General features: G+C 55.4%; 2 protein-coding genes across 8 annotated transcripts in view; one reads left to right on the top strand and one right to left on the bottom strand.

Moving 5' to 3' along the window:
* DMBT1 (deleted in malignant brain tumors 1) overlaps window positions 1-18,240 on the top strand; it is a 61,878-nt gene extending 43,638 nt beyond the window's left edge. For all 7 annotated transcript variants that reach the window (XM_066355636.1, XM_066355638.1, XM_066355637.1 and 4 more), the window contains 11 exons: window positions 32-58; window positions 2,553-2,876; window positions 3,921-3,947; window positions 4,564-4,596; window positions 6,538-6,567; window positions 6,827-6,977; window positions 9,037-9,245; window positions 10,112-10,296; window positions 12,290-12,678; window positions 16,261-16,532; window positions 17,556-18,240. In XM_066355636.1, coding sequence (XP_066211733.1) covers window positions 32-58; window positions 2,553-2,876; window positions 3,921-3,947; window positions 4,564-4,596; window positions 6,538-6,567; window positions 6,827-6,977; window positions 9,037-9,245; window positions 10,112-10,296; window positions 12,290-12,678; window positions 16,261-16,532; window positions 17,556-17,563 — 1,655 coding nt within the window. In that variant the 3' untranslated portion in view covers window positions 17,564-18,240. The remainder of the gene's footprint in view (window positions 1-31; window positions 59-2,552; window positions 2,877-3,920; window positions 3,948-4,563; window positions 4,597-6,537; window positions 6,568-6,826; window positions 6,978-9,036; window positions 9,246-10,111; window positions 10,297-12,289; window positions 12,679-16,260; window positions 16,533-17,555) is intronic.
* A 3,012-nt stretch (window positions 18,241-21,252) lies between these two features.
* C13H10orf120 (chromosome 13 C10orf120 homolog) lies at window positions 21,253-23,197 on the bottom strand (the record flags this gene model as incomplete). Its single annotated transcript, XM_066355598.1, has 3 exons — window positions 21,253-22,355; window positions 22,857-22,932; window positions 23,127-23,197. Coding segments are annotated over 3 exons (873 nt in total), but the record flags the coding sequence as incomplete, so codon positions are not given.
* Window positions 23,198-24,792: the final 1,595 nt, after the last annotated feature.

Below are 24,792 nucleotides of genomic sequence, written 5' to 3'. Positions count from 1 at the left end.
CCTCTCTGAGCCTGCCTTGTTCTCTCTCCAGGCTGGCGGGACACAACAACTTCCTACGGTGAGCGGCGCTGGGATCCAGCCAAGGCGTCAGCGTTCATCCCTGTAGTCTACAGGCCTGGCAGAGCTCTTGAATCTTGGGTTGAGCTTCCGCGCCCGTCACCTCATCCCATGTGAAGGGTTTCCTCTGTCCCCTAGAATGATGGACTCCCTTAACCTGCCAATTATTGGGCACGTTAGGACGTTCTGGTGTGCAAGTCACGGGAGCCCGACTCAAACGCTCTTTAGCTGGAAGAGAATTCCATGGCTCACGGATTTAGGACATTTAGTGATAGGTGGGAGGTTTCGCTACAGGTGCCGCTGGATCCAGAAGTCTCAAGACCGCCCCCACGCACTTTACTCACCTCTACTTTCTTATGTGTATGGGTCTCACCATAGCTTGCTTTCCGCACGTGGGGGGTAGTTGCCAGCGCCGTCTACATCCCACCAAGAGAAAGACTCTGTTGATCCCAGTCTCTCGGGTGACGAGTCTCAAGAGGACTCTGAGCAGCTCGCTTGGCAATAGGTTTCTTCTCCTGAATCATCTCCATGTGCTCTGCTGGCCCGGCCAGCGTGTCACGCCCACGTTCACAGTCCCCAGGGGAGGGGGGGGACGATGTGACACTAGGCCCTACTTCTACCTCACCGGAAGTGGTTCTGGGTGTGGTTGTTCTTTTAATAGGGAGGGGGTTTCTGTTACAATGAAAGTCAGGGCAGGAGATCTGAGACACATGCAGGAGCGCTCCCGATGGGAGCGTGCCCACTGCCGTGCTCTCTGCTGGATGGGGCTGTCGCGTCCCCAGCCCCTGGTCAGAGGAGCAAAGCCTTGCCTCTCCCCGGGGCATCGGCCCAGGTCTGCACTCTGCACTCTGCACTCGAGCTGGCCTCTGGCCCAGGGCCCGAGTCTGAGCTGGTCCTGTGGCATGTCCACGGAGGAGCTCAGAGGGCTCCCGTGTGCCCTGTAAGCCTGGTCCTTCTCCTTCCTTGGGGACAGTCGGTGTCACGGCTCATCATGGCTACGGCCCTGTGGTGGGACCATGACCCTGGACTCTGTGAGTCGGGATGGGGGGAAACAGCCCCATAGTTTCTGCTTCCCTGTCCTTTCAGTCACTGGATCTCCCCTGACCACAGAGTTGACCATTGTACAGCGTGCAGCCCTGTGGTTTTAGTGCCGTCACAGACGTGAACAACCATCACCACTATTCGGTTCCAGAATGTCCCATCGTCCCCGATAGAAGTCACATACCCAGACCCCTTTTCCCCGGCAATCACGGGTCTGCATTCTGTCTCTGTGGCTTCGCCTCTTACGGATATTTCATTTTAATGGAACCAGACGACCCGTGGCCTCTGTGCCTGGCGTCTTTCACTTGGCATAACCTTTCACCCCTGCTGCAGCTGCGGCTCCACAGCAGTTCATTGCACGGATAGACCACATTGTATCGATCCACCTATCTGTGGATGGCCATTTGGGTTGCTATTGCTGGGTCACGTGATAACTTGATGCTTCACTTACTGTGCGGACGTTGAGCTGGTTACCAAAGGGGCTGCACCATTCTGCATTGCCATCGGCCATGCGTGAGGATTCCGGTTTCTCTCCATCCTCACCAACACTTAGGTGTCTCTTTACTGTGTCCATCCGTCCCAGTAGGTGTGAGATGGCATCTCATTGTGGTTTTGATTTCATTTCCCTAGTGACTAATGGTGTTGGGCATCCTTTCCTGTGCTTGTTGGCCATGTATGTATATTTTTTGGAGAACAGGGCCCTCACTGTACAGGTACTAAGCCCAAGGGCCAGAGTGACCAGACCATGGTCAGTGCCCTAGGCCAGCGAGGGAGGGATCATGATGTCCAGGCTGCTGGTGTCTCTGGCGAATGACCTTCCTCCAAGGAAGCTGACCCAACTCTGCCCATCTTCTCTTTTCTGCCACTCCAAGTATGCCCAGCTAGGTGTCCGTGACAGTCCCTCCTGCCCACTGTCACAGTGTTCAGTGGGTCCACGGTTTGTTTACGATTCAGGGCAGATGTCGGGTTTGAAGGTGACCTGAGTCAGTGCTCAGTGGAGAAGGAACCTCCAGGAATAGCCCCAAGCCCAGGGGGGTGGGGTCCCCTTGGATGGGGGTGAGTCAGCTGAAGGCGGAGTTTCCAAAGAACGGGTCCGAGGACTGTCCCTTGGTGGGGGGCTGGGCAGCTGTCCCTGGTGGTGTCCTGCTGCAGGAATCCAGGTGGAGCCCAGCGATCATTGCTGAGGCAGACTGCTGGCTTCCTCTCTTTGCCCCCGCATTACACGGCCTTGCTGGGCATTGTGGGGACCCAAGAGAGGACACACATGGGGTCCTATAAAACAGCCCCTTGAATGTAAGGGAAATGAGTAGGATTTGGTCAAGCCCTGTTGCTGGACAACACCAACCCGCCCCCCAAAGTCTTGGCCCCTGGAAGAATTCTGAGCCTCACTCACCCCTGAGAACCTCTTCCTTCAGGACACACGGGAGAGAGTGAACTTTTCTGTCCCCTCCTAGGCTCTGATTCCGGGCTGGCCCTGCGGCTGGTGAACGGAAGTGACTGGTGCCAGGGCCGGGTGGAGGTCCTGTACCGAGGCTCCTGGGGGACCGTGTGCGACGACAGCTGGGACATGAACGACGCCAACGTGGTGTGCAGGCAGCTGGGCTGCGGCCGGGCCACGCAGGCCCCGGGGTACGCCCGGTTTGGTCAGGGCTCAGGACCGATTGTCCTGGACGACGTGCAGTGCTCAGGGTACGAGTCCTACCTGTGGGACTGCCGGCACAGAGGCTGGAACTCACACAACTGCGGACACCATGAGGACGCAAGTGTCATCTGCTCAGGTGGGCCTCCGAGACAGTGGGCCTCTGAGACAGCGGGCCTGGGCCTCCGAGACAGCGGGCCTCCGAGACAGCGGGCCTCTGAGACAGTGGGGCCTCTGAGACAGCGGGCCTCCGAGACAGTAGGCCTGGGCCTCTGAGACAGCGGGCCTCTGAGACAGTGGGCCTCTGAGACAGTGGGGCCTGGGCCTCTGAGACAGCGGGGCCTGGGCCTCCGAGACAGCGGGGCCTCCGAGACAGCGGGCCTCCGAGACAGCGGGCCTCCGAGACAGCGGGCCTCTGAGACAGCGGGCCTCCGAGACAGCGGGCCTCTGAGACAGCGGGCCTCTGAGACAGTGGGCCTGGGCCTCTGAGACAGCGGGCCTCTGAGACAGCGGGCCTCTGAGACAGTGGGGCCTCTGAGACAGCGGGCCTCTGAGACAGTGGGGCCTCTGAGACAGCGGGCCTCTGAGACAGTGGGGCCTCTGAGACAGCGGGCCTCTGAGACAGTGGGCCTCCGAGACAGCGGGCCTCTGAGACAGTGGGGCCTCTGAGACAGTGGGCCTCTGAGACAGTGGGCCTCTGAGACAGTGGGCCTGGGCCTCTGAGACAGCGGGCCTCTGAGACAGTGGGCCTCTGAGACAGCGGGGCCTCTGAGACAGTGGGGCCTCTGAGACAGTGGGCCTCTATTTTCGTGTGGTTTTCTTCAAGTCAGGGCTCCCCCTGCCCTGGGCTCCTCTCTTCCTGAACTTCCCTGGAAGGTGGGCCATTTCCCTGAGAGCATCACCAAGAGCTACTGGCATCCCTGAACTGTATGGGTGGGCTGTGGCTTCTTCCCTAGGTAAGCCCATAGAGCAGACAAAGTTGTAATAACAAACTCCCCCAAGAGCTTTTTGGGGGCAGATGAACCCCTGAGGTTTATATTCAGCTCCTCTGGACAGCAGCCAGGAGTGTTCCTCAGTGTCTTGGAGGGGACGGGCGTTGGCGCCTCTCTCTAAGGTCCCTTGGGGGCCTGTGCCGCATGGCCTGGGCGCTGAGACTGACTGCGTTCTCTTCCCTTTCCGGCAGCTTCACAGATACATGCTACCACCCCAGGTGAGTCACCGCAGCGAGCCTTCCTCTCGGGAGCCCCACCCGCCGTTTCCCCAGTCTCCGAGGGGCGTGCAGGCTCCTTCTGCGGAGGGATTTCTCTTTGAGGACTCTGGAGTTTGTGACAGTGACCAGCGGAACCCCCAGGACCACTGCTGTCCCTGAGCATAGCCTGGGGAGTCCCCCTGACCCCCCTGACCTGGCCATTACCAGTCGCTGGTGCTCATAGGGAGAGGGTGCAGTGGAAAAGGTTTTGGGCCTCTGGTCATTTCAAATGCAAATAATGGTCCTGATCAACCCATGGAGAACTGTGACCATTTTAGAAACATGGCCAAGTCAATGGCCTTTCCTACAAATGTTTATCTGTTAAAGAATTCCTCCACATCGAGAGCGCCACCCCAAAGTGTTCTTTGTGTCCTGATGAAAATATTAGATGCCCAATATGGTGGGGAAGTGCTACCACTGTAAGGTTCCCCGTGACCATTCAGTATGAACTGGAGTGGTCAAGGCTCCGAGAAGTCCTGTCATAAGGCAGAGAATTTAACTTCCTCTGTCAAACTATCCGCCATGGGAGTTAAAAACTTGCTGGTAAAATCCTAAAACCACTTCCTTTTCTTTCTAGATTGGTGGCATCCACCATCTACAACCACTGGCAGTAAGTATCAGGTTTCTTCATCTCTCACATAGGGCCTGGCGCTCTTATCCCCAGGAGTGGCTGTCCATGCTGTCCTATGCTGAGTGCACAGCCTCTCTCCACCTGCACACCCAGCCTCTCCAGATAGGCCCACCACCCTGCCCCTGCCTGCATCCACACAGCCAACACCCTGCTTGCACACGTGCAGCCTTCATATCGCCCCTGCTAGCTTGATAACTTTTTTTTTAATTAAGTGAGAGGCAGGGAGGCAGAGACAGACTCCCGCATGCACCCTGACCCAGATCCACCTGGCAAGCTCCCTACCAGGCAATGCTCTACCCATCTGGGCTGCTGCTGCTCTGTTGCTCGGCAACTGAGCTATTTCAGTGCCTGAGGCGAGGCCATGGAGCCGTTCTCAGTGGCCATGGCCAACTTTGCTCAAACCATTCAAGCCATGGCCATGGGATAGGGAGACAGAGAGAGGAGGGGGTAGATTGGTTGCTTCTCCTGTGTGCCCTGACCAGGAATCAAACCCAGGACATCCACACACAGAGCCAATGCCCTATCACTGAGCCAATCGGCCCAGCCAATAAAATTTGTTTTAACGAAGGGGATCTCCTTCTCCTTTTTCTGAAGTAAACATGGTAATTGATTCTTCAAAGAATAGACATAAAGCCTTTTATCTCTTAGCGAGTCTCCAAAGCTTTGGGAGGAAGAAGGGAGATACTAAATGGATATTTCGCCAACAACCACGCTTTTTAAAAAAAAAAAATTTTTTTTGTATTTTTCTGAAGTTGGAAACCAAGAAGCAGTCAGACAGACTCCCGCATGTGCCCAACCGGGATCCACCCGGCACGCCCACCAGGGGGCGATGCTCTGCCCATCCGGGGCGTCGCTCTGTTGCAACCAGAGTCATTCTAGCGCCTGAGGCAGAGGCCATGGAGCCATCCTCAGCACCTGGGCCAACTTTGCTCCAATGGAGCCTTGGCTGCAGGAGGGGAAGAGAGAGACAGAGAGGAAGGAGAGGGGGAGGGGTGAAGAAGCAGATGGGTGCTTCTCCTGTGTGCCCTGGCCGGGAATCGAACCCGGGACTCCCGCACGCCAGGCCAACGCTCTACCACTGAGCCAACCGGCCAGGGCCAACCATGCTTTTTTATGCAAAGTTTACCTGATGACAGACACACACAGTTCAGCAGCTTTTTATTGCTCTTGAGAAATTGCTCTCGCCATCATTTTCAATTATTTAGCCCACAAATTATTTAGCGCATCCCCAGTTGCTGGGCATTTTGGTTATTTATATTTTTTTATTATTATAAATGATCCTATGATGAAAAATATTTTTATAAATAAATCTTTGCATGCCTCATTTTCTTTTTTCCTTTAAAACAGATATAGATTTACTGGATTGAAGTTAACATAGTGTCTGGTGTCTAGAATGAACTTAAAAGGACACTAACTCTTATGATGTGAAGTACTTTCAGATCTTTGCCGTGTATCTGGCCACACTGGCACCAGGAATGGTTGTAAAATTACAAAACGGTGAAAAAGAGAAACTGGCTTCCTCCCCCAATTAGCTCACAGTAGTACATAGTATATACAGAATTAGTGATATAATGACAATTGTGACAGGTGTTTCAAAGGGAAAGGTCAGTGTGCAAAGGGCATATTGACAAGGACTTTCTTGATCCAGGGGTTGGGAAAGTTCTTGAAGCTTAGGCTTGGCAGAAAAGCAGACTGGTTGGTTCAGGCGGGTGTGTGGCCCGAGCCCTGGGCTCCGTCAGCTGTTGTGTTAGAGGCCAGGCGTCTCCCCGAGGCTGTGAGCTCCCCGAGGGCGTGACCTGCATCCAGCATCGTCCTGTGACCCCGGGGGCTGGCACCTCTCTGGCACAGAGCAGGCGAGTGCTTCATGACTGTGTCAAGGATGCCGGAAAACTGACCCTTATCTTTTCTCTTTGTCAACAGCTCCTGCCCACATGGCTCCCAACCCATCCGGTAAGTGCTGAACCCCCTGACAAGTCCCCTTTTCCTTCCCCTCAGTGACAGTGGCACTGAGGACACATGACAAGAATGGCGAAGAGATGGCTTCCCTAAGTATAGCCGCCCTGGAAGCGTGTCCCACTGACCCTCCGTGGGCGGGCCAGGTCTAGGCCACCGCCTGCTGGGTCTCCGTCTTGGAAATTGTTGAAAAGGGTTCCCCGGGTGATGTGCCATGTGCTCTGGGGGTCATCAGCACGTCTGTTTATTCCCACAGCAAATTACTCCTGTGGAGGCTTCCTGTCCCAGCAGTCGGGCTACTTCTCCAGCCCGTTCTACCCTGAGGACTACCCAAACAACGCCAGATGTGTGTGGGACATTGAAGTCCAGAACAATGACCGCGTGACAGTCGTCTTCAGAGATGTGCAGTAAGTGTGAGGATGCAGCACAGGACACGCGGGGGACCCCGCAGACCTTTGGAAGGGAGCAAACGGCCCCTGGCTCTTCAGGAGACATGTTGGCCCCATTGACTCTATTTTTTTCTCATGGGTTCAAGTTTTGACCCTGCACAGAGGCAGACCGTAGAGGTAAGGCCAGGACAACAGCCTTGGTCTGGTCACTGACTTGCTGTGTGCAACCATAAGAAATTATTTAACTTGCCTGAGCCTGAGTCAAAAAGGAGAAATCAAATGCCTGTCTCCTGCTGCCTCTTCCCAGCGGTTATTGGGAATGTCACAAGAGAGAAATATACGAAAATGCTTGGAAAATGTTATCCATTGTGGGGGACCCCAGTAGGGGTAATAATAATGCAGAGAACCCCTGGGAACAACCACACCAGGTGTTTTGAACCTTTTCTCTCCACACCCTCTGTTTTGAGGGGAGAATTCTAGGGCTCAGGGGTACATGGAGAAATCACTGCTTTAAGCAGAGAAGACATCATCGAAGCCAAATTACTATGTGATTGGTCCGGGGGCTGGGGTGGGATAACCATGCTGAGGCACCCGTGTTTTCTAGCGTCCTGGAAAGAAGGTACCATAACATCTTCCCTAACAGTCATCACTGAGCAAAATAGTTGTGTCCATCAATTTCTGATTTATACAGCACCCTTGGGTGGGGGTGGGGGGGGTCTCTGCCTTGGAAATTTATTCAGGGTTTTGCCAAAGATGTAACATGATTTTAATCTCCGCATCATTGCAATTCATGCTGGATTTGGGGGAACTCTAGTTAAAGCTCAGAAAATCCTATGGAAAGAGGTTGACTATGACTAGGTCCTTAGCCAGCATCTGAATGACAAGGGCACCAGCTTTGTGACATTTTCTGAAGCACTGGTCCATGTGTTATTTCTTGGGAACCTCACAGCTCTCTGTGCGTGGGTAGGATTATTTCACCTTTATAAGTAAGAACCTGACCTTTGGAGAGGCTATTTGACTTGTCCAATATTCATTGATCCAATAATTTATTTCTACCACTATAAATTTGTAGATATTTATTTTATTCTGGGGAAAACTGGGCTCTTTTTGACTGAAGAAAAAGTCTAAGGTAGGATATAATCCTTTCCTTTCATGATGCAAAGAACTGTCCCAAGAGGGGCTGTATGTGTGACCCCAAAAGCCAGGACTAAGCCCCATGTATGGAGGCCTTGGAAAGAGAACTCTGCTTGATTTAAGAAAATCTATTATGTTCAGGCCCTGGTAGGTGGCTCAGTGGATAGAGCATCAGCCTGGCATGTGGACATTCCAGGTTCAATTTCTGGTCAGGGGACACAGGAAAAGCAACTATCTGCTTCTTCTCTCCTTCCTCTCCTCCTTCTCTAAGTCTTCTCCTCTCACAGCCAGTGGCTCGATTGGTTAGAGCATGGCCCCAGGTGCTGAGGATGGCTCTGTTGGAGTGCATCCACCTCTGGTACTAAAAATAGCTCAGTACTTGAGCATCGACTGCAGGTGGGGTTGGCAGGTGGATCCTGGTAGGGGCACAGGCACGAGTCTGCCTTACTATCTTCCCGCCTCTTGAAAGAAAGAAAGAAAGAAAGAAAGAAAGAAAGAAAGAAAGAAAGAAAGAAGGAAGGAAGGAAGGAAGGAAGGAAGGAAGGAAGGAAGGAAGGAAGGAAGGAAGGAAGGAAGAGGGAGGGAGGAAAGGAAAATAAAATCTATTATGTTCAATTATAGGGGCACAGGCAGGTGTCTGCCTTACTATCTTCCCGCCTCTTACAAAAAAGAAGGAAAGAAAGAAAGAAAGAAAGAAAGAAAGAAAGAAAGAAAGAAAGAAAGAGAGAAAGAAAGAAGGAGGAAGGGAGGGAGGGAGGGAGGGAGGGAGGGAGGGAGGGAGGGAGGGAGGGAGGGAGGGAGGAAAGGAAAATAAAATCTATTATGTTCAATTATTAATTTTGTCAGTTTCTGGCACAGAGGTGTGACCCCACTCCAAGATCTGACCTCCTGCCTCAAATCCTGAATAGAAGTGAAGCCAGAACCGTGTGTCGTGTCTCTGCAGGCTTGAGGGGAACTGTAACTACGACTACATCGAGGTGTTCGACGGCCCCTACCACAGCTCCCCCCTCATTGGCCGGATTTGTCACGGGGCGAGGGACTCCTTCACTTCGTCGTCCAACTTTATGTCCATTCGCTTCATCAGTGACGGCAGTGTCACCAGGAGGGGGTTCCAGGTGGAGTACTACTCCAGTCCTGCCAATGACAGCACCAGTAAGTCCCCGGGCTCGTTAAGGGAGGGGCGCCTCCGAGAGCCTCTGTTCCTTGACCGTTATGTGGTGTTGTGACAAAAACGACAGCAGGATTGAGCTGGCTCTGACAGGGACCAAGGGCAGGGGGTCGTGGGACTCTGGCTGCCCAGAAACAAGGTCAAGGGACAGAACTGGCTGATGGGCGGGATACTGACCTTCCTGCGGTCAGCAGGGACTGAGGAGAAGGAGAAGAAGGTACAGGTGATGCTTTGAGCATATAGCGAGATAGATACCAGTGCCAAGGGCAGAAGCAACCCCCTGGCTTGATGTTCCAGAGTGTGGGACACTGTGACCATGTCCTGAGACCCGGCACATTTGACTGCTATCTGTCTGAACAATCACTGGTCACTGCGCCACTTCCAACAGAGGCTCATGACTACAGTCTGAGCTGTTAAGTGGACTAGTTTAACGACTGGCCAGGGACCGGGCAAGGTGATGTCCACACTGTCTTTTCTCAGTCAGGAGTTTAGGCTTTGACCTGTTCGATAGCGAAGGGACCTTCTTTCACACCACCCCCACGATGCAAGGGGGGCGTTGCGTTTCCTTGTGGGTAACGGTGACTTGGCCAAACACTTCACTCACTTCACGCGCTGCCCCCGTTTCTTCACCCGTGGAATCCCACGTCCCTGCGCCCTCATCGGGCTCTCAGGAGAATGGGACTGACTTGAGCCGCAGGGCACCTCGGGAGTGGGGGTGGCCAGCGTGCCCTAAAGTGGACCGTCTGTGTCGGCCATCTTGACCCCTGCACCTGTATGGAAGGAGCCCCTGGGAGTACGTGCTCGGGCTTAGGGACGGTGACCGACTCTGTTGTCTGCCCTTGGCCACCAGAGCTGCTCTGTCTGCCGAATCAAATGCAAGCCAACGTGAGCAGAGGCTACCTGCAGTCCCTGGGCTACTCTGCCAGGGACCTGGCCATCCCCGGCTGGAATCAGGTCTACCAGTGTCAGCCCCGGATAACGTCGAGCCATGTGTCATTCACCATTCCCTACTCCGGCTGCGGCACCACCCAGCAGGTGAGCTGGGCCTCCCCACTCCACCGCCTGCTGGGCAGGCTTTCTAGGGATGTGCGCCGTGTTTCTTGAATTCTGGGGACCCAGAAGACATGGTTATGATACAACCAGCATGTAATTGGTGTGAAGATATAAATCTGTTCCTTGCTGCTTCCAAAATAGAAGGACGGAGGAGGAGGGTAGGTCAGCAGGTGATTTTTCCAGCACGTTCCAGCACAGAGCGTGCCTGGCAGGCTGCCACTCACATCAGTCATAGCAACAACGGTGCCCACGGGCAGCGCCAGGTTCTCTAGGGCAGTGATCCCCAACCCCTGGGTCGCAGACTGGTACCGGTCTGTGGGCCATTTGGTACCGGTCCGCAGAGAAAGAATAAATAACTTACATTATTTCTGTTTTATTTATATTTAAGTCTGAATGATGTTTTATTTTTAAAAAATGACCAGATTCCCTCTGTTATATCCATCTAAGACTCACTCTTGACGCTTGTCTCGTAAGTTCAACAATTATATTTTAAAATACCACAGTTTTTACACCGGTCGCATAATTTTATTTTGTGCATTTATCCGTCCCACCCTAAAGGCCGGTCCGTGAAAATATTTTCTGACATTAAACCGGTCTGTGGCCCAAAAAAGGTTGGGGGCCACTGCTCTAGGGCCTGAAGCTTACACCCTTTGGGGCAGGGGTGGGGGAGAGGACCGGGCGCCTCTTTACGTGAAAGAATGCAAAGACATTCTAGCCTTCCTCTTTAATAAGGTGTCAGATTGCCTCACGTTTTAGGGTTTCCATTCAGGCCACGACGGTGTTATTTTAGCGCTCTTTCTTGCAAATGCACCCACAGCTTGTGGGAATGCGCACCCGGTTCAGAGTTTGCTTCTGACCAGCATTGCATTTAGGAAGGAAAGGGTTTCCCCGGTCTCCACTGGGTCATGCCTCACTAGTGCTCACCTCCCTTGGGGTCAGATGATCGTGGCCAGGGAGCTTCCAGGGGGCCTCGTTCACCTGTGTCCTCTTGGCCATTTGGGCCCCTTTGGGCAGCCAGTCTTGGCCCCACCCTTCTCCACCACGGTGCTTTGGCTTGGCTTCTGTCCCCTGTCCCCTCCACCCACTCTGTGGATATTCACTGGTGCCATCATGCTGTTGTTGATAGTACACCAAGCCCTGGGGAGATAACGCATCCTTTGTTTGAGATGCTCACAGACCAGCAGGGCGAGGTTCTAGCCCCAGAGAAGTCACTCTTACAAGACGGTAGGCACATCAAACGGTGTGGAAGACCAGTGTTCTTAGGAATTTGCCGCTTGGTGAAAGCCACCGTCGGAAATAACGCTGTGGGACAGGAAGGGAAGAGGCAGGATGTGACAGGATGTCCTCTGCGTTACCATGCCCACCCAACTGTCCACCTGAGCTCAGGGGAAGACCCTACCCCAGAACTCAGAGACCTGCTGCAGCCACAACTCTGATCGCTGTTGCTTCCAGCACCGGCAGCTTAGGCACGGAGCTGCAATAGCTAATGACCCACCCCAGCAGCACAGCGCAGACTAATGGCTGCAGCCCCTCCCACAAGTACACACCTGCCTTCCCTGGTTTCTCCCAGCAACAGTGGGCACAAAACAGAACAAGCCAGAAAGGTCCTGAGCCCCAGAGTCCAAACGCAGCTTCACCACACAGCAGGGCGAGGAGGGAGCATCCAGACACACCCATCTTCCCATGAGGGGGTGCTCTCAGGAGGCCCCAACACCTGGTCCACACGGTGGGCCCCCATCATGCGGTAGAGAAAAGGGGGTGTGTGAAAGGAAGGAGGAGTCTCGCTAGTTAAGCAACATGCCCGTCCCAGGCACTGGCACCCTGGCTGTAGGCATGTGCCATCCGGGTCTGGTTCTGGGAAGGGTTTTGCAGACTCATTGAGCCACTTCCCTCTCATTCTACCCAAAATTGGCCCTGAGAGTCTCTCAGCAGGTGACGTCTGCCTGACTCTGCTCTCCTGCTTGATTTCTCCTAGGTGGATAACGATACCATCACCTACTCCAACGTCCTCAGAGCAGCCGTCTCCAGTGGCGTCATCAAGAGGAAGAAGGACCTTTACATTCACGTCAACTGCAGAATGCTCAAGGACACGTGGGTCGACACCATGTACATCGCCAACAACTCCATCGTGGTCAAGGAGGTGCAGTACGGCAACTTCGATGTGAACCTTTCCTTCTACACCTCCTCCGCGTTCTCCCGGCCCGTGACCAGCTGGCCGTACTACGTGGACCTGCGCCAGACTCTCTACCTTCAGGCCGAAATCCTTCACGCCGACGCCTCCTTGGCCTTGTTCGTGGACACCTGTGTGGCATCGCCGTATTCCAACGACTTCACGTCTTTGAATTACTATCTAATCCGGAGCGGGTAAGGAATGTCCGCAGGGGGTGGACTTCGAAACCTTTACCTGATCACCCCAACATGAGGAGCCCAAGGGCTCGAGTAATGCAGCTGCCGGTCCTAGTAGCTCCAGCGGAACCAGCCAGGTGGTCCTCTCTGTTAACGCACAGGGAGCGGGGTGGCTGACGAGTGGGACGACTCAGCGGTGGTCACCAGGCAGGTCAGCTGGCAGGTCTTGGTATTACAAGGACAGGGAGTAGTGGGAAGAGCATTCATTTGAAACAGATCGAGACTGAGATGCCCACTCTGCCACGGACGAGCTGTTCCCCTCTGGGCAGGCGGTGGCACCACTCTGAGCCAGCTTGTCCACCCATCAAACGAGCATGGTGATGCCCGCATCATAGGCTGTTGGGGGGATGAAAGGAGAAGGTGTAGAAGGGGATTTGGGCAAAGCAGGCGCACAGGAGATGGTCCCCGATGAGGGTTGCCACAAGGGCACCACACGAGGACCTAAACCCGCTGAGAATAGACATTTTCAGGGCCCATGGTTCCAACCAAGCTCAGAGACGTAGAGGGGAGGCCAGTGATGCCCAGGCCAGACTCAAAGGTGCCCGGGCTGGGCTGTTGTACCGTAGTCTTGTCTCCCTGGATGACAGGACTCTGGCAAGGTGGGGGTTGCCTCTTCTGAGCTCACAGAGGAGTCCAAGGTCCCAGGGCGTGGGGCTGTAATCGCTACTCTTCTGTCTCTCTCCATTGGTGTTTACATCATTTCTCGGCTTATAATTTGACCTTGGCACCTCAGGAACAATGGCCTTATGTAGAGGTCGCACTGACAGGGAAAGGCAACCTGCTAGGAATGAGGGCTGGGAGGTTAAATGTCACACCTCCCCGGGATAACGAAAAACAGCGTCTCCTTCCAGGAACAATGATCATACATGTTGAGTCGATACGCAGGTGTTGAGGCTTGTCCTGTTCACAGTACGCGGTGGCTTCCGTTCACAGCTGGCTCCATCCTTGGCAGCCAGGATGGGGGAGAAGCTTACCTAGCCCCTCTTTTTACAAACAGTAACAAGATGACATCCGAATGGATGTCGGATGGTTGAGATGAATGCAAGTGAGCGAGGGCTTTGGTTCTGCTCTGTTCAAGGGTCTTTCTTGGTCAAATCCAGCACACGCATGGATATAAGATAACGCAGTTTCTGGGGAGGGGAGATGTGTCTAGGGGGTCCCACGGGTCCCCACCCTACTTGGGGCACAGGGCTCATTGACTGTACCTGGCCACCAACCAAATCACCTACCTGCCTGCCCAGGAGAGAGACCTGGAGCTTCAAACACCTGGAGGGTCCTCGGAACAGGTGGAGGTGGGTCAGGAGACATAGCCTGGAGAGCGAAGGGCACCAAAGACCCCGGAGAGTAACCAAGTGTCACCTCATGTGACCCTGAGACAAGGAGAGGGGAGGAGATGCCATCTTCCTGTCCTCTCCCTGGGTCCCGCTAGTCCGACTCGCCTGGGCAAGCTGGGACAATTGAGCCCACGGTCACTGTGCTTTATGGGGCCGGCTCATCTGTGCCTGTGCAAACCCTGCCCTGGCTTGCTGCTTGACGATGCTCCCGATGTGCCCGAGCCCCCAGGGTGTCCCCGCAGGGCTGACAGGCAGTGTCAGAACCACAGGAGCCCCCAGGGTGTCCCCGCAGGGCTGACAGGCAGTGTCAGAACCACAGGAGCCCCCAGGGTGTCCCCGCAGGGCTGACAGGCAGTGTCAGAACCACACGAGCCCCCGGGGTGTCCCCGCAGGGCTGACAGGCAGTGTCAGAACCACAGGAGCCCCCAGGCTGTCCCCGCAGGGCTGACAGGCAGTGTCAGAACCACAGGAGCCCCCAGGGTGTCCCCGCAGGGCTGACAGGCAGTGTCAGAACATCACCAGCCCCCAGGGTGTCCCCGCAGGGCTGACAGGCAGTGTCAGAACCACAGGAGCCCCCAGGGTGTCCCCGCAGGGCTGACAGGCAGTGTCAGAACCACACGAGCCCCCAGGGTGTCCCCGCAGGGCTGACAGGCAGTGTCAGAACCACAGGAGCCCCCAGGGTGTCCCCGCAGGGCTGACAGGCAGTGTCAGAACATCACGAGCCCCCAGGGTGTCCCCGCAGGGCTGACAGGCAGTGTCAGAACCACAGGAGCCCCCAGGCTGTCCCCGCAGGGCTGACAGGCAGTGTCAGAACCACAGGAGCCCCCAGGGTGTCCCCGCAGGGCTGACAGGCAGTGTCAGAACCACAGGAGCCCCCAGGGTGTCCCCGCAGGGCTGACAGGCAGTGTCAGAACCACAGGAGCCCCCAGGGTGTCCCCGCAGGGCTGACAGGCAGTGTCAGAACCACACGAGCCCCCAGGCTGTCCCCGCAGGGCTGACAGGCAGTGTCAGAACCACAGGAGCCCCCAGGGTGTCCCCGCAGGGCTGACAGGCAGTGTCAGAACCACAGGAGCCCCCAGGGTGTCCCCGCAGGGCTGACAGGCAGTGTCAGAACCACAGGAGCCCCCAGGGTGTCCCCGCAGGGCTGACAGGCAGTGTCAGAACCACAGGAGCCCCCAGGGTGTCCCCGCAGGGCTGACAGGCAGTGTCAGAACATCATGAGCCCCCAGGGTGTCCCCGCAGGGCTGACAGGCAGTGTCAGAACCACAGGAGCCCCCAGGGTGTCCCCGCAGGGCTGACAGGCAGTGTCAGAACCACAGGAGCCCCCAGGGTGTCCCCGCAGGGCTGACAGGCAGTGTCAGAACCACAGGAGTCCCCAGGCTGTCCCCGCAGGGCTGACAGGCAGTGTCAGAACCACACGAGCCCCCAGGTGTCCCCACAGGGCTGACAGGCAGTGTCAGAACCACAGGAGCCCCCAGGCTGTCCCCGCAGGGCTGACAGGCAGTGTCAGAACCACACGAGCCCACGAGCCCCCAGGGTGTCCCCGCAGGGCTGACAGGCAGTGTCAGAACATCATGAGCCCCCAGGGTGTCCCCGCAGGGCTGACAGGCAGTGTCAGAACCACAGGAGTCCCCAGGGTGTCCCCGCAGGGCTGACAGGCAGTGTCAGAACCACACGAGCCCACGAGCCCCCAGGGTGTCCCCGCAGGGCTGACAGGCAGTGTCAGAACATCACGAGCCCCCAGGGTGTCCCCGCAGGGCTGACAGGCAGTGTCAGAACCACACGAGCCCCCAGGGTGTCCCCGCAGGGCTGACAGGCAGTGTCAGAACCACAGGAGCCCCCAGGGTGTCCCCGCAGGGCTGACAGGCAGTGTCAGAACCACAGGAGCCCCCAGGGTGTCCCCGCAGGGCTGACAGGCAGTGTCAGAACCACACGAGCCCCCAGGCTGTTCCCGCAGGGCTGACAGGCAGTGTCAGAACCACAGGAGCCCCCAGGGTGTCCCCGCAGGGCTGACAGGCAGTGTCAGAACCACAGGAGCCCCCAGGGTGTCCCCGCAGGGCTGACAGGCAGTGTCAGAACCCCATGTTGCTCCGGAGGCAGGCAGGGGAGGTGCACGCAGCAGGAGGCATGGGCCCCGCGGGCGGGCGGGGCTGCAGGAGCCCGGGGCGTCCGGGTCGCACTCACAGCTCCGGCTCTCCTCTCCCAGGTGCGTGAAGGACGAGACCTACCAAACCTACTCTCCTCCGTCGCCCCGCGTGGCCCGCTTTGCGTTCAGCGCCTTCCACTTCCTGAACCGCTTCCCGTCGGTGTACCTGCAGTGCAAGGTGGTGGTGTGCAGGGCCTCCGACCCCTCCTCCCGCTGCCGCAGGGGCTGCGTGGTGAGGGCCAGGAGGGACCTGGGCTCCTACCAGGAGAAGGTGGACGTCGTCCTGGGACCCATCCAGCTGCAGGCCCGGCACGCCGAGAAGAGGAGCCTGGGTAGGTGGCCGCCTCCCACAGCCCGCCCACGGAGGGCCCTGGCCCGTGACCCGGGGGCACTCAGGATGTTTCTGAGGGTGTCGTTTCTACCTTGAATTGGGCATCTACTATACATCAGGCACGCTGTGCTCCACTGGGTGACACAGAGTCCAACTGGACAGGAATCCAGGTCTGGGCAGGGCCGCGGGGGTGCCAGCAGGACTGATGGGTTCTGAGGGCTCACGGGCTGACGCCGGACAAGCCGGGCCATTTTCCTTGTCTAGAATGGGGACGTGTTTCCTGCTTGCTGCTCTGTTGTGCACGTGGAGGAAGAAATGTTTGCAGGGTGACTCTCAGGGTTTCTGGTGGGGGCTCCCCGGCGACAAAGCGGTTGTGGGTAGCAGTTCTCACAAACCGTCCCTGCAGTCACGGGCTCCAGTCCCTGGAGCACCTTTGACAGTTCTCTCCTGTGTCCCAGCTCAGACTGTCCCAGGCCTGGCTGACTCTAGGCTCTTTCCTTCCTTCCTTATCCATTCCATGCCTATCTATTGAAGGCCTACGATGTGCCAGGAGACAGATAACTAACAACAGAAGCAGATTAACATCCTCACCACTGAACAGCTTACCTTCCGGTGGGAGAGGACAGGGCACGGGGCCTCCGACAGGAGTCAGAGCTGTAGAGAGGACGGCAGGGAGGGGTGACGGGTGCAGGGGCCGACGGGGACCCTCTCACTCCTCTTGTCTCCCTTCTCTTTCCACGGGTGCTGCAGTGTCTGGGGGCCTGGGTACCCCTTGCTTGGGACTCATGTACCCCTTTCCCAGTTGGTCTCAAAGGCCCCAACTCTCTCCCCTCCTCCCCATCGGGGGCCTCCAGCCAGGTTTGATCTCCCAAAGCCCCGCTCCAAGTTCCTGCTCAGAAACCTCTCCTGGCTCCTGACCCGACACAGTGACTCCCCCTGCCGGGCACGAGCTCCCTTTGGTGTCCGGCCTCGGTGTCTCACCTGGCACTTCTCTCTCTCTCATTCCTTTCTCCCCTCCCACCAGACAACTAGTTCTGATGACGCCACCCTGCCCTGGGACCACCGCCCTCGCCGTCTCCTCTCTGTCTCCGCCGGCTCGTCCTCATCTTCATCCCAACGTCCTCTCCTGCCGACCCGCTGATGGCCGGCGTGGGCGGGCAGGCCAGCACCCAGGGAGCGGCCGCAGCGCTGCCATCTCCGCAGGGGTCCTCCCGGTTGTGGTCCTGGCCACAGTGACCTTCACAGTGGGGAGGAGCACCCGCCCCACCCACGGCCAGCCTCCGAGCTCTAAACGGGGCGTCCGGAGATCGCACGGGCGGTGCTCAGACACGGGCCCTGCCGGCTCGGGAACCCCAGGGAGGGAGGAGCGGGCGCGGGCCCTGAGCTGGGCACCCGGCGGCACCGAACTCTGTTTGCTCTGTCGGCCCTGTGTGCCCAGGCACGTGGCGGGGTGGGTTGAGATGGGGCGCAGAAAGTCAGGGGCAGATCTTGCTAAAACTAGGCTCGGTGCTGGCACACGTGTCAGGCAAGCAGGTCCCACCCAGGATCTCAAGTCCTGCGTGCAGCTGTGAGCCGAACACTCACACCAGCAGAGCTTCCTGTTTTGTATACTTTTCTGACCTTCTATAAACTTACTTCTCAGGCCTACCGCATATATCTTAACCTTTCCATTTATAGGACAAGCTGAATAAAAAAATTTTTTTTTCAAAGCAAGTGTCTGTTTGGTCATTGAAGTGACTCACTAAGCGCTGGTCCCTTCAAGTGAAGCCAGGCGGGGTAGGCTGTCCACAGGAATGAGAAAAACCGAGGCTCTGCCCTGTGGCTTCCGGAACCTTCCTGAGGATGGATAAGGCGTCCTCCTCTGTCCTTGGCATGTTTTGGTTCTGCCCAAAGCAGGAAACGCACAGTGAAGGCTGGGAAAAGACCAGAATGCTAACTAACAACGTCATCATTTTTAGTGTCTGTGACTCAGAATGGAAGGTGATTGCCTCTGTTTCTCCAGGAATCTGTGTCTTCCGGTTCTGGCGTCCTATCCGGAACGGTGGGGAGGGCGGCTCTGGGGAAGAGAGCACACTGCTGGGGCCCCGAGGACCGCTGGTGCAGGGACTAGGGCACCAGGGTCCTGTGTACACGTGTTCTTCAGGGAGAAACGGATGGACAGGGGGCCCCAGGATCTCAGAAGAAACAAAGGGACGGGTGCCTTCCGAAAAGGCAGGGAATCTGCCAAAGCACGGGAGAGAAGCCAGACCCGGGTTCCTAGGTCAGGCATGGTAACAATGGGAGCTTTCTCATACTGCCCTGGGAATGTGAACATTTTTCCTTCTGAGCCCGACTGAGGACCACTGCCCGAGACAGGACAGCTAAAACCAGCCTAGTTCCAGAGGAGTGACTTGAGTAGGGGAGACCCAGCAGGGCAGCAGCTGCAGGGACCCCCCCAAGACAAAGGGAGCGAGTATTTTAGATATAAGTGGTGGATGGGGAGGGGCGAATTGGAAAAGGCCAAGGTGCACACCTGTTAAATCCACAACATCACCAAAGAAAACTCACATCCTGAGCAGTCACTTGGGGGCCAGTATTGCCCAAGAAACTTTGTGACCTGGTGTCATCACAGTGGTTCACACCAGTGTTTTTCCACCCCCGGGTCCATGAACCAGTCCACCAGAGATTTTGGGCTGGTCCATGAAAGAGCTAGCCACTCTGATGTTATGAAGATTATAGACCCCATGATCTTGTCGAATCCAATTACGCTCAGGGTGATTTCTGCCTTAGCGGCCCCGAAATCTCCTATTTTCACCAGTCCCCAAGTGAAAAGGTTGCAAAGCACTGGTCCAGACACAGAGTTCAGTACGATGTAGTTGGGAGATACTGCTGGACAGTTCCTGAGGACACCTCCATAGTCAGCAGGCCTGACGACGGAAGACAATGCCAGGCGTCCCAGAAGCTGTTGTTCGTCCTAAATTCCCGGTCCCCAAAACAGCCCAACATCAGCGACGCCGGTCTGGTGACCCCATAGAAATGGTTGCTTCTTTGTTTTGTTTCAGAATGTTTTTAAGGGACCCCTTCCCATGACTACAATTTGTTTTGACCAATGAAAATAAAAGAATTTAATACCTCGTTACAGAAACATTCTTTGTCATCAACCAATTTGCAAGACTGAAGAGCAGAGGCAACAGGAACTCCTCTTTCTGCTCCCCAAACCCCTGTTTCTCCGTCCCTGACAGTGTCTTCCTAGTACAGGCCTGAGGACTAGCCAACGGGCTCACAGGCTCGCCCCCCCCACCCCCGGGGGCCTGCCCCTCGGACCCAGCTCAGGGATGCCTTGGTCAGAATCTGTGAGCACTTCCCCAGGGTGTCCAGGATCAAAAGTGTTTATGTTTGTAAACAGCCAGTACTTGCACCTGGAAATCCCGGGGAAACCAATCACCCAACAGTCAGCTTCCATCATGAGGAAACCTTTCCGCCGACCACATCCCTCGGGCTGCAGGCATTCCCTCTTTCTCCTAGGGCTCCGGAGAGGGGGCTCCTGTCCCTGCCTGTGAGGCTGTGCAGACAGGAGGGCAGAGGGGCGTCTGGCCGGGGAGAAGTGTGGTGTGTGGGGAGGTAGGCTTGAGCGGTCTGGGCAGAGGCGGGCTTAGGGGTTCAATCTGAAGCAGACAGTCCGGGTCAGAGATTTCAGGTTCTCTTGGCCAAGACTGTGTTCCCGGTACACGAGGGCCCAGGTGAGTCGTGTGGGCTCCTGCCACCGAGCTCACCTCTTAGGGAGGAGGGAAAGTGAAACACTGCCTGCCTTTCTTTTCTTCCTGTGCAGTCAAAACCAGCGTGTCTGACAAGACACCAAAGAGAAAGAAAAAAAGAAGATGGAAACTTGGAGTTCCTCTTGGGTCAAAGGAAGGGGATGGAAAACTCACGCCCCTGTGAAGGGGAGCTGAGTATCCAGGCCCCTCAGCACAGAGGGGACAGAGCCTCACAGCCTCACCCTGGGGACATCCTGGCCACCAGAGGGAGGGACAGGAAGTCCGGCACTCACATTCAAGGACTAGCCCCTTCGGCTGCTTTCTCCGTTTCCCCAATTCCACCCAAACGACCCTGTTCCCACTCTGGGGTCACAGTCCAAAATGTCACTTTGAGGAGGGTGACCAACACATCCCAGTGAGCTGGGGAATTTCCCAGTGTTCGCACCCGAACGTCCCTCCTCCTGCGAAACCTCCCCGTCCTGGCCAAACCCGAGCACCGCCTGAACGTTTCCTGTCAACTCTGTAATGGGACCGGTGATCAATTTCATGTTGGAGTAAATCGATTGAATGGCTTTTCCAGATGAGAAGAAGACAAACTTCTTCACGTACGGGGAGTGGTTGCGACATCAAGGACATCGTCGAGCCCAGTGTTACATCCCAGGAGACAGACCACAGCAAACCCAAAGTTAATTTTATAAGTTTTATTGCAAACCTGCGCAAGGACTGCAGGCAACCCACGCAAGGGAACACTGCAGCCCCAAGCTTCTAAAATGGCTCCTTTTTATAGGGTGGCTATCTAGGCTGAGCAAGCAAGCAACGTTTACAAGGGCGGGAGAGGTGCGATTAGCTGACTTTGTTCTTGGCTGAGTCTCTAGGGTAGGGGCTTCCTTGATCTGGGTACATAGAGTTCTGTGGAAAATATTGCTACATTTCTAACAGTTGTTTATCTTTTTTCCTCCAGCCATGTACTGGATGTACTCAGTTTTCATGGCTGGTGGCCTGTACCGCTTGTCCTAAGATGTCACACCCAGCCGCAACGGCGGACCCACGGAATTACAAGCTGAATTGATGATTGTTGGTATCAAGCCCGTAAATTTGGGGGTGATTTGTTTCAGCTGATAGAGGCCTCATGGGCGTAGACAGGGGAAAAGGAGGAGACTTCATCCTGGGGAGGTGGGGGGAGCCCAGGGCCAGGAGTTGCCTGAAACCAAGAAGCCTTAGCAGATAGGTCTTACCTAGAGGGAGCCCCCTACACCCCGGGGGTCTCCCCAAAGAAGACGGGGAGGGAAGGCCCCTGGGCAGGTGGAGCTGCAGGTGTAATAAGGACCGTGACACTCGGTTCACCATGGGGAATAAATGAAACTTTAGTAACGGTGAGATGCAGGCTTGCCTGTGTAGGCTTTCCCGGCAGGCTCTTCTTCCGGGCGCCTGGCCTTTGTCCCATCACCGGGGTGGGTGCCGCGGGATATAAAATCCTGGTTCAGCAGCATCAGGTCTCCCGGGAACTCAGCTACTCGGAAAAGGTTGCGGTTCGTTAAGCCAGCGATGGACCGTTCGGCCTTCTTTGCGGGAAAGAATGGTTTCAGGTCAGCGGGCTGGTAGGTTAAACGTGGACTGGGTTCTTCTGACTTGAAAATGACGTTCATTTTTATTTCTTGTCTTCTTGGGGTTTTGCTCTTGGCCTCGTCTCTCCCCTCTTGTGCGACATCGTCATAATCCTCCTTACCGTTGTCCTCGTCCTCACCCCCTCCGGACAGAACGGGGGCGTCCCTAGACTTTTCAATGTGGGGGAGCGGCGGGTAGGAGCTCAGGGCTCTCGCGCGCTGCATGCGTTCCACGTGCTTGCGGACGGTGAGCCTCTCCCGCGGCGGCATCCTGAGCTCCCCTGGGAGCACGATCACCTCAGCCGTCCACACTTTCTCTGCTAGGGGCCCACAGGTGGAACAAGCTGAGGGGTGCTGCTTCTTATATTGCATCAGCTGTTTGTAGTCTGAAGACCGCCGCCGCAGCTTCTTGAGCATTCTCCATTCCTCCTCTTGCTTGTAAGTCAGAAACTTCCTGGATGCCACAGTGTGGGTGCCCCCTAGACGCTGAGGACCAGACGAGGATTGTTAAAAAATAGCCCCAGGCCAGGAGCACCCACGGGAAGAACTTAGTTAGTGTCACCTCCTCCCATCATTGCTGAGTGTGTCTGAGCCCCTGTATAGTGGGCAAAAGGGTGAGTCTGTGGGGTCGGTCAAGCCTGGGCTCAGTTCCTGACTCTTCTGTTCACCTACTGTGAGTTTGAAAGAATTTCATTGACTCGCAGGACCTCTGGGAGGCCTCCGGAAACATCATATAAGAGAGTAATGAGTGCAAGACTAAGGGCTCAAGAGACGGCAGCTTCCTTCGTTTTTGATCACGCGGAGTCCTAACTGGGACTCTGAAATAAGAGAGTATTTTGCTATGCCAGCGTGGACGCCGCTAGCAGACTCAGCCACGTTGAGTCCCGTTGGGGAGATGTACCTCTCTGTTGCTGTTTATTGGGGATCCTCTGTCTCCCCCTAGGGTGAACTGCCTGCCTTCAGTAGGGCCTCCCTGTGTGCGCTTACTATGATCTCCTTTTCCATGGGGGAGTATTTCCCGAGGGCAATCCTTGGGTCTGAGTTGTGGAATCTAGTCCATATCCTGGAAGACAGAGAGAAAGGTGCGTGAGAACTCAGGAAAGGGTCTTCCTAGTCCTCCCCTCCCAAAGGGTGAGCCGGCATTAGTCAGGCTAAGGCCCCTGTGACCCAGGTTTCTGCAAGTGTGGGGCGGGCTCCTCCCCGTGGCCTTGGTCTGATGTGGAGGGGAAGGAGTGGACAGGAAACAGCTACACTCACCCCAAAGATGAAGCATTGCATCGATCCCTTTGGCAGCACAGGGACACTTGATCATGAGCAGACTTGCCTGTGCCCAGTATGCTGACCGGTACGCTCTTATCTGACTTCCCCTCTGCAGTCTCCCTCTCTTGGGCCCTTGGGTCCTCAGGCCTCTGTTCACCCATCTTCTGACAGCCATCCTCCCATTCTTCGATCATACTTTGGCAACGGGCTAGGATGGGACGTGTCAATGCCTGGAGTTCATCTAAGACAGTTTCATGGGGAACCAAGGGACAGTCACCAGCTCCACTTGCATCATAACTGGCCCACTTGGGAGCTATTGTGAGGTCTGAGTCCGAGCATCATTTGATGCCTGGGATCAGGTTGGTGTGCAGAGGTGCAGAGTGGGCTGGGAGGTGATCTGACCCCATCATTGCTACTGACAAGCCTGTCGCGGTCCAGCCACGATGAGTCTATTATGGGGTCTTCAAAAGGGAAAGGGTATGGAATTGAATAAATGATAGAGACTTAAAGATATATATAAATACATACAAATGGGTCCGGGAGGATGGCACGGATGGAGAACAGTCTCTTCTGTTCCTGAGTGTAACATGGCGGCTCCCAGAGGCACATTGGTCTTTATTCAGGGAAAAACGTGGTCCATTAGCAATTCAATTGTTTCCAAGACAACTAACTCAAAGACAACCTCCACCATACCATTCAAATCTAACTTTACACCAATAAGAAACTAGCTTCCAGCCTCTTCCGGAGAACATGGGTGGGACAAGCTAGAATCAGGTATAGCTCTTTGTTAAATAGGCAGGTGAGGTGGGGGGTTGGGCCCAGCACTTCTGTCCCCTAGATATGTCCAAATTGCAAAATACCCTGTTTATATTTCGGTCCCCAACACAAGCCTATAAACACCACTTGGTTCTTTTGGGGTGAAGGTTCAGTTAGCTACAGTCTCTGTCTCTCTGTCTCTCTCTCTCGTTTGCTTGCCTTTCCAATCTGACTTTCTCATGCTCCATCTGGGCCACTACCCCTGGTTCTTGAAATGATCTTCTAGGCTGCTGTTCCTATGCTCACTATGTCTCGAATACCTCTCTCCTCCTTGGCAGCTCACTTGTCTTTCAGAACGCAGCCCAACTGTTACCTCCTCTGAAGATCTCCTCGCAGAATAACTCATCCCTTTGTCCGTGTTCTCATAACACCTCCTGTATCCCGCTATGGTGCTTTGCCGCAGGTAACTTGATTGTTCGATGAGTCTGTCTCTCCCTATGCTCGAAAGCAGGTCCCAACAGCATCTTAACCATTGCATTGTGGTGATTTAGCACGCGACTTGGCGTAGAGCAGATGCTCAGCTTGCTGACTCAGTAAACAATCATCCTGGTTCGCTGGTCCACAATGACGCTGGTGGGAATGTATATTGGCACAGCCCCTATGGAGACTAACTTAGCAATACATAGCAAATATTGCAAATACATTTTCCAGCACGGTGTACATTTTACCTCAACTTTAAAAATAGGGTCAGGGAGAAACCTGCTTAATAACAATACATTGTGCGAGAGAATGTAAGCTTCAGCTGAGAAAAAAAATAACCCACATGGGTGAACAACATGATTGTCAGCAATGCTAATGGGATGTGAGGCTGAAGAGCTGGGGGAAAAATGCAAAAAACAAAACCACC

This window comes from Saccopteryx leptura, chromosome 13 (genome assembly GCF_036850995.1).
Source record: "Saccopteryx leptura isolate mSacLep1 chromosome 13, mSacLep1_pri_phased_curated, whole genome shotgun sequence".
NCBI classification, from domain to species: domain Eukaryota; kingdom Metazoa; phylum Chordata; class Mammalia; order Chiroptera; family Emballonuridae; genus Saccopteryx; species Saccopteryx leptura.
The sequence above is the reverse complement of the archived record's forward strand: the minus strand, read 5'-3'. Positions and strand labels throughout refer to the sequence as shown.